This window comes from Poecile atricapillus, chromosome 10 (genome assembly GCF_030490865.1).
Source record: "Poecile atricapillus isolate bPoeAtr1 chromosome 10, bPoeAtr1.hap1, whole genome shotgun sequence".
In the NCBI taxonomy this organism is placed as follows: Eukaryota; Metazoa; Chordata; class Aves; order Passeriformes; family Paridae; genus Poecile; species Poecile atricapillus.
This window is the reverse complement of record NC_081258.1, coordinates 2,879,532-2,894,266: the sequence shown is the minus strand read 5'-3', so window position 1 is coordinate 2,894,266 and position 14,735 is coordinate 2,879,532. Positions and strand designations below refer to the sequence as shown.

General features: G+C 46.4%; 1 protein-coding gene across 1 annotated transcript; it reads right to left on the bottom strand.

Annotated features, from left to right (window-relative positions):
* Window positions 1-3,348: 3,348 nt before the first annotated feature.
* Window positions 3,349-11,436, bottom strand: LOC131582573 (fatty acyl-CoA hydrolase precursor, medium chain-like). The gene is made up of 14 exons (XM_058845896.1): window positions 11,358-11,436; window positions 9,836-10,028; window positions 9,445-9,589; window positions 8,865-8,998; window positions 8,372-8,525; window positions 7,391-7,492; window positions 7,010-7,114; window positions 6,827-6,880; window positions 6,214-6,354; window positions 6,043-6,129; window positions 5,230-5,377; window positions 4,908-5,039; window positions 4,506-4,578; window positions 3,349-4,086 (listed from the first exon to the last, which is right to left on the bottom strand). Exons 1-14 carry the CDS (start codon window positions 11,428-11,430, stop codon window positions 3,912-3,914), a joined length of 1,716 nt encoding a protein of 571 aa, XP_058701879.1. The 5' UTR covers window positions 11,431-11,436; the 3' UTR covers window positions 3,349-3,911.
* Between the last annotated feature and the right edge of the window lie 3,299 nt (window positions 11,437-14,735).

Below are 14,735 nucleotides of genomic sequence, written 5' to 3'. Positions count from 1 at the left end.
GCTGCTCTGGGCACCCTGTGCCAGGGCCTGCCCACCTTGCCAGGGAGGAATTTCTGCTGCATATCTGATTCACACCTGAATTGCTTTGAATTGTGCTGTTGCCCTTGGCAAATGCCCCTCTCCATTTTTCTTGCAGGCTCCCCTGGGGTACTCCAAGGGGCTCCAAGGTCTCCCCAGAGCCTTCTCTTGTCCAGGCTGGACAAGGCAGCTCTCTCAGCCTGTCTCCCCAGGAGAGGTGCTCCATTTCTACAGATCCATTCCTGCTCACGCCTCTCCTTACAGCTCAGTGGCTTACAAGACCCACAGTCTTTAAATTAGTTTAGCACACCTATGATGCACCTGTTAATCCTGAGTGCTGTGGCTGTGCTTGTGCACTTTACTCCAAATGCTGCTTGTGGCCTTTACTCCAGATGTTCCTCCGTGTCTGTGCACAGGTGTGAGTTACAGCCCCTGGAGATAAACTCCAGTCAACTTTAACCTGGCTGCTCACAGAGCAAACTGCTGGCAGGGACTGCAGGTGGTGCCAGGCAGTGCACGCTGTGTCTGCAGCCTTTGCTGTGTTTGTGGTGGCTCCTGAGCTCTGCCCCAGTGCCCTGCACAGCCGGCCAGGCTGTGCTGGGGTGCGGCTCCTGAGGCTGAGGGCACGGCCGCTGCTCCTGTGCACTGCAGATGGGAAACGCTCTAAATCTGAGCTGCTGAGACAACAGTGAGGACAAGAACTTCACAGGCTCCCCGGTCATCCGCATCTTCACACCAATCCTTTGCAGAAAAGTTCCATTCTTCTTTCTGAGAACCAAAAAAAGCCCAAAGGGAAGAGAACATTGCCAAGGTCTGCCACCCTGACGTTCCTCAAATTCACCTTCCAACAGATGACAGAACTGAGGCCTTAACCTAATGCTCAGCGCTGTTGCACCTACTCTCCTCGCCGTGGTACTTCCCAACACAGCCACAGTTCCTTCTCCCACCAGCACAGTTCTGGCAAAAACATCTCATGGTACAAAAACAGAGCAAGAATTGACGAGCCCTCAGAGAGGCCCTTGCGCTCCTGCCCGCCTGAGGCGCCGCGCGCGCCCCCGGGCCGGGCGTTCCCCTCACGGCAGCTCCGTCCCCGCTCCCGCCCGCACGGCTGAGGCACCGAGCCTCGGCCGGGGCACTCGGGGCTGGCCCCGAACCGGCCCTTTCCTGCCAGTGCCCGCCCTGCCTTCATTCACACTTCTGCCCACAAAGCCCACCGAAAGGTGCCGAACCCACCGAGCCAGGCGGCGCGACTGGCAAAACTTTCCACTCTTCACACCTTTTAGCAAACAAAGACATTAACCTACACTTACGGTTCCAAGGTACGTAGTTAGTTCTCTTATTAACTACTATTCTCTCTTCTGTCGCTTAATGACTCTCTCGCTTCTCGTGCTAATTGCTGCCCTGCTCTATCTCTCTCCTCCTTTGGCTCGGTGCTTTCCTGTGTGGGGGCTCCATCACTTGGGGGTCCTGATCTGCCCCTGCCGGAATTGCCCTTTAGCCAGGCCGAGCTGATCCCACACCGTTGCCGAGTTCCTTTATTTGTCTCTTCCTTATCTGGGGGTTCTGCCCAATGTCCTCGTGGCCCATGAGTTCTGCATTCCGCGTGGATCAGTGGAAATCCTTCTGGCCGAGCTTTGTTAAGCTCGCCCGGGGCCGAGATCATTGGAACATGTCCAGCCCCAAACCTTAACAAAGCAACTCTGCTGAGCGGGAATTTGTGTTTGGAGCAGCTGGACATCACTTAGCGCTTGTTGCCTGCTCTGTTTCACGGATTAAATCTCCCTCCTTGTTGATCAGGCTTGAATAGGACAGAGATCAAACAGCAAAGATCATCCCATCGAAATAAAAATTTCCATATGTCGTATTTAGCAACAAAAGGAGCAGAGAAGCAGGAGTGGCACAGAACAAACACACTTGGTGACCAGCGTGGAAAGGCAATTAGAGTAATTATGGAACATTAATACACTTAAAAAAAAAGACTAAGTCTTTTATAAACAGAATGTGAAAAACAGAAGAGCAGCAGTTCTTGCTGAGTATTACCCCTAAATATACTGCTAAGAATTTCTTGCAAAATAGGTGCAGATGGGAATCTGTACCAAGTGACCACGAATACTAAAGCTATGAAATAAAATGAGGTTTGGCCCATACTGTAAGGATCTGTTGCTTAAATGTAGCTTGTACACGGTGCCTTTGCTGTTATTCCTTTCTCAGCTGTTTGACAGAGTACCGGTCTCTATATTTGGGGTTTGTTTAAAATCCGCAGAGGCACACAACACTTCCTCTCACACAGTCAGAAACTGCTTTGTTTTCATGTGTGCCTAATAAAACAGCTGCCTTCTACACAGGAGTTATACCTGTGGCTTTGCATTCCCAAACACACGGCATTTCTTCTGTCCTGGTCAGAGAATGATTTTTTGAATGTACAAGGACAGACACATTGATTCAAGAAACCAATAATGGGCCTAAAGGCTGTGTTAGACCAAAACAAGAGAAGGGGTAAGCAATGTGTGATACAAGTTGAAGGAATTTTGCTGCAATCAGCTGTTACTAATTGCAACAACTGGTGGTTTTCACAAGTTATGGAACATGCACAAAAGGGATTGGCCAGGTAGTGCAGATCTCACTGCTTGAGGTCCACAGGTGGGCAAAAGCAAGTGAAGCCAGAGGTGAGGAGGAGGAGGAAGAAGAGGAAGAAGCCGCCTCCAAAGGGTCAACAGCTGCAGCAGGAGCTTGGGCTGTCCCTGTGAGAGCCCTCCCTGGGGTGCTGTGGCATGTGGGAGCTGGGCACCAGTTAAAGGGGTGGTAGTGACAGTAGGGCTGTTTGTTTGTTTGTGCTCTTGAGGAGAGCTCCCCTGGCTTCCTGGATTCCCACATTGTTCCTTTGTAGCTGCTGCTTGTGTAACTTGGCAAAAAAGCCACTTCAGTGCCTGTGTGCCCAGACCCTTCCCACAGCTGTGGGAGGCTGGGGGTGCACACTCTGCCTGTCAGCAGATCTTCCCTCTGCTGCTGCTGCTGAGCCAACAACGTGCAGGGAACACCAGCAGCCTCTGCTCCCCACTCTGCCTCTGTGGGTGTCTGTCCTGCCAGCACAGCGTCCTCCCTGCAGCCACTGCACTGGGAATTTGCCAGGAAGGGTTGAAGGACACACAGTCACAGCCCAGAAGAGTTTCTGGAAAGAGCCTTAAGCCTCAGGTCCCGCACAGAAACCTGAAAGATTCATACCTGAAACCACTGAGGTGGAAGAGAGAAACTGGGTGCATTTCTGGCTTCTTGGGTGTGACTTAACCTCTCAGGAACAGCCTCTGTCTGTTAAATGAAAGCAAAGCAAGCTCCAAAAAATCAAAGCAAGATTTATTTATAACAATTCACAAACCAATACAACAAATAAAGATTTCCTGTCCTCCTCTGTGAGATGTTAAGCCCACCTCAGAGATGTAGCTTGATGGATGCTCTGCTGCCTACAAGCAACTTCCAGTTAAAGAAGTCAGAAAGGGGCTCTAGGAAGGACAACTGACCATGCTCTTCTGAAAGAAGAGGGGAATAGGCACATCAATCAGTCTGACACTTATCGGACATTCTGTATAGGTAAATTCTTACAGATTTCAATTCATTTGCCCATTCCCAGCTCATTATTCAGCTTTGCTATGCACTGAGTAGGTACCATGGTCTGTTTGGACCTGGAAAGATTGGGGGGGGGTTCTGCTTACTTCATTAAACAGTGATTTTTAGTCTGACAAACATTCCAAATGGCCCTTGTTTCTCTCCTTTCACTGTGATTGGGACAGCAGATGACAACAGTGAGTTAGAAGGTGATTATTACTCTGCATCCTGACAAACTCATTTTGTTTGACTTTCCTTTGGCTTTTAAAAGCAAACAGATTCCTCCACAGCTCTTATAAATCTGTATGTTTTCTCTTTCCAGTCTGGCTTTGTTTCATGAGTTGTGCCCAAAACTGCACTCTGTGTTCTTTCAGTTTCTCTGCTGCCTTTTGCTCCAGGTCTATTCCCAGGTACTTTTCCTCCAGGCCATACTGGGGCCAGTGGACCAAGCCCTCTCCGTTGGGATTTCTGGAAATAATAGAAGGAAAAGTTAGCTCTCCATTTGCCAATCCACTGCTCTCTGAGTGCTCAGGTTCAGAGCATTCCAGAAAACCAGCAGGAGCCCAGACTATGTGATTCTGGTGCCTGAATACATGGACAGTACTTGATGAAAAAGCTCCTCAGTGGAAGAGCAAAAGTGTAATAGTTGTCATTAATTTTAGATCTAAACACCACTGCAGATGGAGTAACAGCTCTTAGATTTTCTTTCCTTGTCTTGTGTCTGCAGGTTCTTTTAAAAGACCATGAAGAAGAGAAATTGCTTCAATATTTATCTTCAATTCTGCCAAATTTCTAGGAACCACCATCTAAGTACTGCTTCAGGCAGGTAGGTACGTTCTGGGCAGCACAGACAAAACCTGAGCTGTAATTAGCATTGTGATTCTCACCCATTTTTAGCAAAGTTGGTCCAGTATCTCATAACAGTTCTGCTCAGTTTATTTTCTTCTTCTGTAGCACCTCCTGAAAAGGGAGAGATGAAATGGCCACATTAGAAAGTAAATAATTGGAATGAGCTCTATCAATTGCAACACTTCTACTGGTTGCCCTGAGCTCTTGGAGTGTTTTCTAGGAGAGAACTGCAGATGAATGGTGGAATGAAAAGTATCTGCTAGTGAGGAGAGAAAATGTTTATGCTCATAATAATATTTATGATATATAAATTATGGTTATAATATATATCATACTTAAAATGCTTATAAGAGAGAAGTTCTATTCTAAAGACCTGCAGTAATTAAAATGAGTACTAATGAGATTCTAAAAGGAATATGGAGTAAGCATGGGTACATCACCAGCTAAGAATGGCTTTCCAAGGACAAAGGCAATCTCAGCTCCATGATCTGCTTTGACAAAGTCGGGTACCACACCTTCCACTGAACTTGGTCGATGTTGGAATTCATAAAAGTAGACTGGGTTGCCAGCATCTAGAGGATACAGAAAAGTGCTGGTTTGAGAGCTGAAAATACCTGCCCCAAGGATGATAAAGGTTCCTTAGAAGTTGTTTTGGTTGAACGAAAACACTGCCAGTTGTCTGGGTAGTGAAAAGTGCTGCACACTGCCCACACCACCCCCAGACAGAATTCTACAGTTGTTCTGTAGGAGCTGCTGAGTTACCCCTGTGGTGTCTGGCCACTTCCACAGATGAGATGACAAAGAAGACATCTCCAATTGCATCCAGGAGGCCATCTCGGATCTGAGCAGGGCTTTCTGCATTCCCCATGTACTCCTTGTACACTCTGTCAACAACTTCAGATGTAATACCCTGAAACAGCAATAAAAAGCACTTTAGAATGATGATGAACAGTATAAGGACTAACAGCAGTGAGTCTGTGGCATCTGCACATCCCTGGCTAACCCCAAACATCACCTTTCAGAGAGAATCCTCACTGTGTCAGAGTGTGGCTCGGAGCTCAGGATTGGAGTTACACAGCTATGGATTCAGGTGATCTCAGGGAAAAGGGGGATGCAAGATCTAAGGATCCAACACCTCTCGATAAACAGCAGTCACTGAAGCAGACTGTTCTCCCTTCTGTGGAAAGAACCCTCCTAAACTGCAGAGAAATCCTGCTGGATTTTAGGAGCTTGTGTCCCATTGGTCTCCTGTCATACCTGCTGGGACTCTGCATGTCTTGCATTACCTGGGTATCTAAAATATGCCAAGAGACCTGTGTGCAGGTACCTGCATCACTCCTGGTTTCCCACAGGCCTCCTTTTAAACAAGAGGGGCATTTAGGCTGGAAATTTAGAGAGTATTTTCAGTCACTATGGGTAACAGGAGTGCAGCACATCTCTGCCCATTTCTGCCCCAATTCAGGGAGCCCAATGTCCAGCACAATGGCATTTCCAGTGAAATATGTCCCTCCAGGGGTAAAAACAGCCAGACCAGGGAGGAAGCAGCACGGGGTTATTCTGGCAATGGCCTCTTACCTTAATGAATAAAGCTAAGTGGCTCTGTAAAATTTGACGTGCAACATCTTTACTCAGACCATCCACGAAAGGAGGGTATTTCATCATCTGTGTGATACAGAGAATCATGCTAAATAAAAAAGCTTCTATTTACAAAATGATGTTTAAATTACAACATTCTCAGTGTCTTACCATTGGAATTACCCATCCAAATTCACAGTTATTTACTCCAATTATGTATGGGACTGCATTGATTGATTTTTCAGATAGTAATTCCCTGGGACTCTTTGGAAAAAATACACCATCTACACATGCACTGATGAAAAAGAAGTCCTAAACAAAAAGGAGAAAAAGAAAAAGAAAGCTTTATTTAATGAATTCATGTTGCTTCTAGAGGAAGTTCAGACTTTTTACTGCATTTCCAATGTGAAGCCAAATGAAAATAGAAGAAATAATGCCTTCCAAGCCATCTTAATTTTTTTTCTGAATGATTTTCTGCACTAGGCAGAAGACTGTAAAGATAGTACTAATGTTTGTGAAACAAAAGTCATTATGTTGAATTTACATCTTTTCTTAGTTCAGTATGGCCATGGATGTTTGGAACAGTGGGGCAAAATCCAATTTCTGTATTGAAGTGTCAAAGGCACATGAGCATTGTGATAAGAGCTTTTAAGTAGGAGATAAGAAATGATTTGATTCTCAGGTTCTCCAGAATAATCTGTGCTGTTTTCTTTTCCTTGCCCTGGTAGAGCACAACAGCAAACCACAGGAAGCTCCAAGTGATGCAGAATGGAAGGGCAGGAACCTGTTTGCAATTTTCAGGTGAGGTGTCGCTGCAGAGCTGCAGTGTTGTCATGTCCTGAAAAAGTCAAGAAAGTCAGAGGTTATCCATGAGAGTTTCTTCTAATATTACAGCACACAAAGAGTATTCTCTGCTATGAAAAGGTCTGAGATGTCATTTAAATGCAAGAAGTGTCATTTCACCTACCATTTTCAGTGTTATCTGTACTAGTTCTTCTTCTGTTTTCCCTCTCAAGCATTCGACCATTGCAGCTGAACTGGATTTTTCACAGCCAGAGACAGCAGCAATTTTCTGCAAGCAGTGAGAACAAACAGTTTTGGACACATTTCCTGTACCTGGCTCTATGAGACACCAAGTCCTTTACATTTCATTCTTCTCTCTTTGTGGATATTTGGGTGTTTGAAAAGCAACACATCATTAAGCATGTACAATTTGCACTCAGAAATACTGTCTTTAATGACTGTATTAATGAGAAGAAGAAAAAAATGTTTCTGTATTTTGGAATGAACAGTTTAGGATGTGCAAATCTATCTGGAAAAAGGAATTAAAATTGCCACAAATACCCACTTGTGCATCCTCATTAGGGTGGTCAGTGAACAAGCCCAGGCCTGCAGTACCACTCTCTGAAATGGCCTTGTGGAACAAGCCCTTGGCCAGGGGAGACAAGACCTGTGAAAAAGCAAGAACAAGCATGACAAGCACTGTGTTCCACGCAGTGATTTTGGATTTCAGTGCCAGCAGTGGCCATTTGGAACATTTTGACAGCCCATGTGGTAAGAGTGCTCTTGTGCAGCCTCTGAGCACAGGCCAGCAGTGCAAAGTGCTTTGGCAGCGCTCGCAGGGAGGAGGAGTTCAGCTGCCTTTCCCCTCCCACTGCACTTGGCTTCCAGCGCTGCACGGCACCACACTGCAAGCCAGGTACAGACTGAGGGTGCCCAAGGCAGTCTGGCTCTGCTGCAGAAGGGCAAGAAAGAGCTGTTGGCCTCAGGAAACGGGGGTTTGTACCCCATGTACAATGAACCCTGGTTGGGCTGTGTGCTCTCTACCAAAGTGTGAGGGACTGGAGAAGGAGAACTTTGTCACAGCCCGTGTGCTCCAGGTTGAAATAAAGATTTTACACAATCACTGGGTCACAAACTGCAGGGCTGCTTCAGCTGTCAGCACTATTCACCTCGAGCACTTTGCACAAGCGGCTGTCAAAGCAAACCAAAAATGGGCAAGAGTCCACAACTCCTCTTAAAGGACATTTCTCACGAGATTAGACTTTTGAGGGTCTAATCTCAAACCCACCAGAATTTCATTCAGCAGATGAGGAATAACATTCTGTTCCTTAACTACAACATTTGAGTATGAAAATGCACATTTTTATCAACCAGAATCTGTATTGTTTTGCTATGCTGTTGCCTTGTTGTTGTATCAAAGACCCAGGTGATGTGTCACTGTAACACCATCCCTTTTCTCTCGCTGACTTCTCTTGCAGATACTGAAAATGGATGGAGGGGATTTCTCCCCCTAAGTAATTCAAATTCCATATTACTGTGAACTCACAAGAGCAGAAACACTGATTCCTCCTGCAGACTCTCCAAAGATAGTGACAGATCCTGGATCTCCCCCAAAATGTACGATATTTTCCTGAATCCACCGAAGAGCCGCTACTTGGTCTAAATATCCCCAGTTACCTCGGGCATGCTCATCACCAGTGCTGCAGGGAGAGAGCAGATTTGTTTAAATGCTCAATACAAGCAGAAAGGCAGAGGAAAGGAAAATCTGTGGTGGGAGAAATCATCTGCTGTTCTCTACTCAGAACTTCTCTACACAACTGACAGATGAATGGCTCGGAAAGCCCTGAGATTGGAGCAGCAACCACACAAGAACAGAGCTGGAAGCTGCCTGGGGACTGGAAATTGTCCCCAGCTCTTGCAGCTGCAGCTCAGAAATGTTTCTTTGCATAAACAAGTCTTTTGCACTTGTGTTTATGAAAATGGCTTTGCACACTTCATTTTGGAAAACACTTAGGAAATACTGAGAACAAGCATCTTACCTGAAATATCCAGCAATACCTAGCCTGTACTGAATTGCTACAACCACCACGTTGTCAAAGGCTGCTAATGCTGAGCCATCATATGATGAAGCTGCTCCAAAAACTAATCCACCTCCATGGATCCAAACTAAAACCTGGAAAGAGAAAAACAGGATCAACCCAGCACAGGTATGAGCTCCCAGTGATAAAATTTAAATATAACCCAAGATCTAATATTTTTTTCTATTTCACTGCTGATTCTTTTAGATTACATTTCATAAATTGTAGAAATCCTTTGAGTCTCAGGCCTGCAGGTCTACAAAATGTCATTGATTTATAGCAGGTTAAATAGCAACACTGTGCCCTGTGACTTTGGACAGATCATTTAGGTTAAATCAAGCACTGCTTAGCTAAAATGCCAATACAATTTTACTTGTAAAATGGGATTTTGTGTCTCTCTTCAATCTCAGCTAATATTTGCTGGGGCAAAGCAGGTAAGTTGACCATCACTACAAAACTGCCCCTGCATGTCAGCTCATGGCACAGGTTGAGGGTTGCTGTCAGATAATTTTGCTCAAGGTGTTATGAGGATTTTGCTTACAGGCAGCTTCTCCTGTTTTCCTGTGGAAACGGGTGTGTACACATTTAGGTACAAGCAATCCTCAGACACTTGGAGAGGAACTTTCTCTTTTCTGTTGGTAATCATGTCTGAAAAATACTGTCCTTGCACTTTGTCCTGTAGACACCTGAATAAATGAAAAAGTAACAAGCAACAAAGTTAACTAAAACCTGGAAGATATGAAGAGAAGCTTTTGGTAAAGACAGCAGCTCATAAAGTGTCTTCAGAAATGCATCCCCTGGAAGAGCTGCAGGTGCAACCAGAGGACACCAAGGAATTTATCTTGGTGGATGGCCCTGTTTGCACATCAGAGTCATGGAATTGCATAGAGCATAACATTTGGAAAGGTTCCCTGGTTTTATCATTGCCTTACATTGGTGGGTAGGAAGTGGCATCTCTGACACCTTCCCATGGCTCAGGTGGCTGGGGTTCAGCAAACCTCAGTGATCCAACCGGAGGCTTAGCAAAGGGAAGCCCCAAAAAGACATTTACAGTCCTCTCAGCTGCGTCCACTCGGAACTGGTACCCTCGCACTCTCCCATGTTTGGTCTCTGCTTCTGGGTGTTCTGTGGGACAGGAGCACAACACCACAGAATTGCTCTGTTTGTAAGGAATTGCTTGATTTGCTACTTAAATAGGCACCTTTAATTTACTTAAACAAGTAATGTTTATACAAAAAGCTTCAACAACCTCTAATCAGTTTAAACAGTACACTATTCTAATCTGCTAGTTTATTTTACTAGTCTGTTTTACTCATTATTTTCCACATTTGATTACTAGTGTTTCCTCATTTAAATTTCAGATTTACTAATTTATTCAAACACACTTTTATTTTACCTTTATTAAATCAGTATAGCTGACATAATTTTAGCTTTCATTTTGATTGGTCTGTATTTACAATCTCCTTCAGGTATATAATATGTATTGTCTTACCACCCAGTCATTAGTGGTTGCACATAGATCTTAATCTTTTTTTTTACCCTGGGTTGTTAGATAAAAACCCAGTAGATTGCTCTCATTAAGAAAAGACAATGAGCACAGAAACACTTAGTAGTAAGTATAGCCAAAAGAAAAAGCTTCTAACATAGCTAAAAATAGTCTGGCACAAACAAATCCTGATAACATTTAAGCAAGTCTCATTTGAAGATCTGTGTGAAAGTTCTAATATCAAATTACAGATGTGGCACTGTGGCTGCTCAGCGTCAGCAGGCAAGATTTTGGGACAGGAATTTGATTTTGCTGTTTGCATAGGAGGCAAATGAGACAAATGACTGAAAGCAGATTAAAAATTGAAATGAACTTTTTGCTATTGCAGCTCAGTTTGAATCCCCAGCTCAGCCCAGGCTTTGTGCCCAGCTCAGCCCAGTCTCTGTGCCCGGCTCAGCCCAGGGTTTGTGCCCGGCTCAGCCCAGGTTTTGTGCCCAGCTCAGCCCAGGATTTGTGCCCGGCTCAGCCCAGGATTTGTGCCCAGCTCAGCCCAGGCTTTGTGCCCAGCTCAGCCCAGTCTCTGTGCCCGGCTCAGCTCAGGGTTTGTGCACAGCTCAGCTCAGGATTTGTGCCCGGTTCAGCCCAGGCTTTGTGCCCGGCTCAGTCCAGGCTTTGTGCCCGGCTCAGCCCAGGATTTGTGCCCGGCTCAGTCCAGGCTTTGTGCCCGGCTCAGTCCAGGCTTTGTGCCCGGCTCAGTCCAGGCTTTGTGCCCAGCTCAGCCCAGGATTTGTGCCCGGCTTAGCTCAGGCTTTGTGCTCGGCTCAGCCCAGGGTTTGTGCCCGGCTCAGCCCAGGATTTGTGCCCGGCTCAGTCCAGGCTTTGTGCCCGGCTCTCGGGTGGCAGCAGGAGGCAGCTGCAGGTTCCCTCTCGCCCTACAGGGACCAAAGGGCAGAAGCCCCGGTGTTTACCTGTGGCCACCAGCGCCGTGCCCCCGAGGAAGAGGATGCAGGCCAGCAACGCCGTGTCCCTCGCAGCTGCCATGGTGCCGCTGGCACCAAGCCCGCAGGCCGGGCCTTTATAGGCTGGGCCAGGGCCGCCTTACGCAAGGCAAAGGCGGAGGAGGCCAGGGAGTGCTCGGGCTGCGAGCCAGCAACGGGACTGCCGGGCTCGGCTCGGGAACGGGGAGCCCTCCTGCCCCTCGGGGCTCCTGCTGCCTCCCCACTGCTCCTTTCGAATCGCACTCACGGGAGCTCGGGCACAGCTTGCCAGTGCTTTGGAAACAGCCCTGCACTGGTGCAGCTGCAGCGCTGTCCTGCTGCTGCAGCACCAGCGCCTGGGACAAGGAGGGGAAGGTTTCCTCAGCCTGCGCTGCAGAGACCAGGAACGCGCCTCCAGTCTGCTTTATTGCATTTACTGCATTTGGCCAGTAAGATCGCACTGGAAGAGACACAATATAGCCACCTCCAAACCAAAACCCCTGCAAAGTGTACTTTTACTGAAGTCAAAGTTGAGTGATATTTAGTCTCATTCAAAGGTATTTTCCGACAGAAAAAACAATACTGGAGAAATCCCAGCTTTTGCTGCAGGGTGCAGGAGACTCCTGTCACTCATTTCTGTGTGTGCAGGGATGTTTGGTTTAGTGCTGCAATAGAGTTACAACAATAAACAGATGAATGATCAGCTTTTGTAACGTGGGAGCAATATTGAAGGGTGGTATTTGGGTGGTAACTAAATATCGAATGCCTCTTGGAAAATCTAGAGGATTTATTCTGAGTGATTTCCCACCCATAATTGAAGGATGATGTGAAAAACGATGTTCACTTTCCTGGTAAATTTTAGAAGTTTTAATATAAAAGAAGCAGACAAAGACAATAAAGCAAACGGTTAATATGGCCAAGTGCTTGGCACTCTGCCAATAGTACACCTGTTATTTTGGAAACACCCTTTATATACCATTTCTATTGCATCACTTGATGCATATTCATAGATTTTTATGCATATTGGAACTTTTAAAACTACTTTACATTTTCCAGGAACTGTTTAGCATGGCCACTCCTTGGATCCACGTTTTAGAGCCTGCGTGTTTCTTGGCTTCTGGTTTTAATCCTCTTCTTATCAGCTTTGAATTTGGGCCTTGGCTCTTTCTTTCCACAGGTGGTGAATGTTGATAGTCAGCAGGGTCCCCATCCTCTGTTCACTGGAGGTTATCCTAATCAAGCTGGCAGTTCAAATGTACTATTTCAACTATTATAGCAAAGCCATTTTAACATTATACATATAGCATTCATCTTAATACTTGCTAAAAGCCAATATTATATTAAGCATGTATAACAAAGATATGAAAAGGAGAGAACAGACTTGCTGAACAGAGATTACCTGCTGACATTAACTAAGAGGTTGTGTTGATTTTATGCAGGTATTAGGCTCTGCCTTTTTCTGTTTGTTTTTTTTCCCCTGACTCAGCAGCTCTTGCCCCAGCAAGGCACTTTTGTAATTTCAGGTCATGGGAATTCTCAGTTGTCAGAAACAGCATTTCAAAGAATCACATGATACGATCACAGAATGGTTTGGGTTGGAAGAAACCTCAAAGCTCTACTCATCCCAGCTCTGCCATGGCAGGGACCCCTTCCTCTATCCCGGGCTGCTCCAAGCCCTGTCCAGCCTGGCCTTGGGCACTGCCAGGGATCCAGGGACAGCCCCAGCTGCTCTGGGCACCCTGTGCCAGGGCCTGCCCACCCTGCCAGGGAGGAATTTCTGCTGCATATCTGATTCACACCTGAATTGCTTTGAATTGTGCTGTTGCCCTTGGCAAATGCCCCTCTCCATTTTTCTTGCAGGCTCCCCTGGGGTACTCCAAGGGGCTCCAAGGTCTCCCCAGAGCCTTCTCTTGTCCAGGCTGGACAAGGCAGCTCTCTCAGCCTGTCTCCCCAGGAGAGGTGCTCCATTTCTACAGATCCATTCCTGCTCACGCCTCTCCTTACAGCTCAGTGGCTTACAAGACCCACAGTCTTTAAATTAGTTTAGCACATCTATGATGCACCTGTTAATCCTGAGTGCTGTGGCTGTGCTTGTGCACTTTACTCCAAATGCTGCTTGTGGCCTTTACTCCAGATGTTCCTCCGTGTCTGTGCACAGGTGTGAGTTACAGCCCCTGGAGATAAACTCCAGTCAACTTTAACCTGGCTGCTCACAGAGCAAACTGCTGGCAGGGACTGCAGGTGGTGCCAGGCAGTGCACGCTGTGTCTGCAGCCTTTGCTGTGTTTGTGGTGGCTCCTGAGCTCTGCCCCAGTGCCCTGCACAGCCGGCCAGGCTGTGCTGGGGTGCGGCTCCTGAGGCTGAGGGCACGGCCGCTGCTCCTGTGCACTGCAGATGGGAAACGCTCTAAATCTGAGCTGCTGAGACAACAGTGAGGACAAGAACTTCACTGCAGAATTACAATGAATTGTAGCTCTATAGGTGTTCCCTGGCAGACTTTTGGCTGATTCTCAAGAGTGACACTAAAGGTCAATAAAATTGGTCTGGGAATAGTCTGCACTGCTTGAATATACAGCCTATACAGTAATGATAGATGTGTGCAGTGTCTAATGCAGTTAATGGCTCAGGGGCCTGGGATACCAGTGATGGAGCTGAGAGTAAGTTATCTTTCACCTGTATCTGTGTGATGAAGGTTTCTGAGACACCTCAGAAGCACTGCACAGGAGTACTGCTAAGCACTGCACTGCTTGGGTGCTGCTGTCAACTGTCTCACTGTCTCCTCTTATCTTGGGCTGCTTTGGTTCCTGGCAAGGGAAAACTGTTTCCATGCGAGGTGGAACTGCAAGAGTCCCTCTTTCTGGTTCAGCTCCCACACTGGTGGGCATTCATGCATCAGCTCACTCAAGACCCACAAGCTACAGGGGGAGTCCTTTGCTGCAAAGCTGAATACTCTGTACTCCACCTGCTGTTCTTCTGCTGCAAAAAACTTTATTTCCAATACCAATTTATCTTCTATCTCCATTCTTTGCTGGTTTTACTAGACTCCATATTTTCTCATTTACTTTTCTTTTATTTTTCCCCTTCGTTACTATTTTAATTCCTAAGTTTTTCTCTTCAATCTTTGTTCTACTCACAACTTCTCTCTCAAGTACCCACTCTGCAAAAAGTCTGAGCCCATATCCCATCCACAGGCCTGGACAAGCAGCCATTCTGAAAACATTACGTGTGCAAACCAATTCCTGCAAACTCTGCCCATCTTACAGTAAGATAACAAAAAATGGGATTTTAGATGCCTACAGCCTTGTCTGGAGGTACTTTGGTGGATCTGCAAGCATAGCCTATATGCTTTGCAAATGTGGAGACTCTTACC

What these genes read in the sequence shown, in the direction of transcription:
- LOC131582573 (XM_058845896.1), bottom strand. Translation starts at nt 11,430, where the DNA reads ATGGCAGCTGCGAGGGACACGGCGTTGCTGGCCTGCATCCTCTTCCTC. An exon ending in GCCACTTCCTACCCACCAAT is followed by an intron (nt 9,590 to 9,835) that starts GTAAGGCAATGA and finishes TCATTTATTCAG; the next exon opens with GTGTCTACAGGACAAAGTGC. An exon ending in TACAGATAACACTGAAAATG is followed by an intron (nt 6,881 to 7,009) that starts GTAGGTGAAATG and finishes TGACTTTTTCAG; the next exon opens with GACATGACAACACTGCAGCT.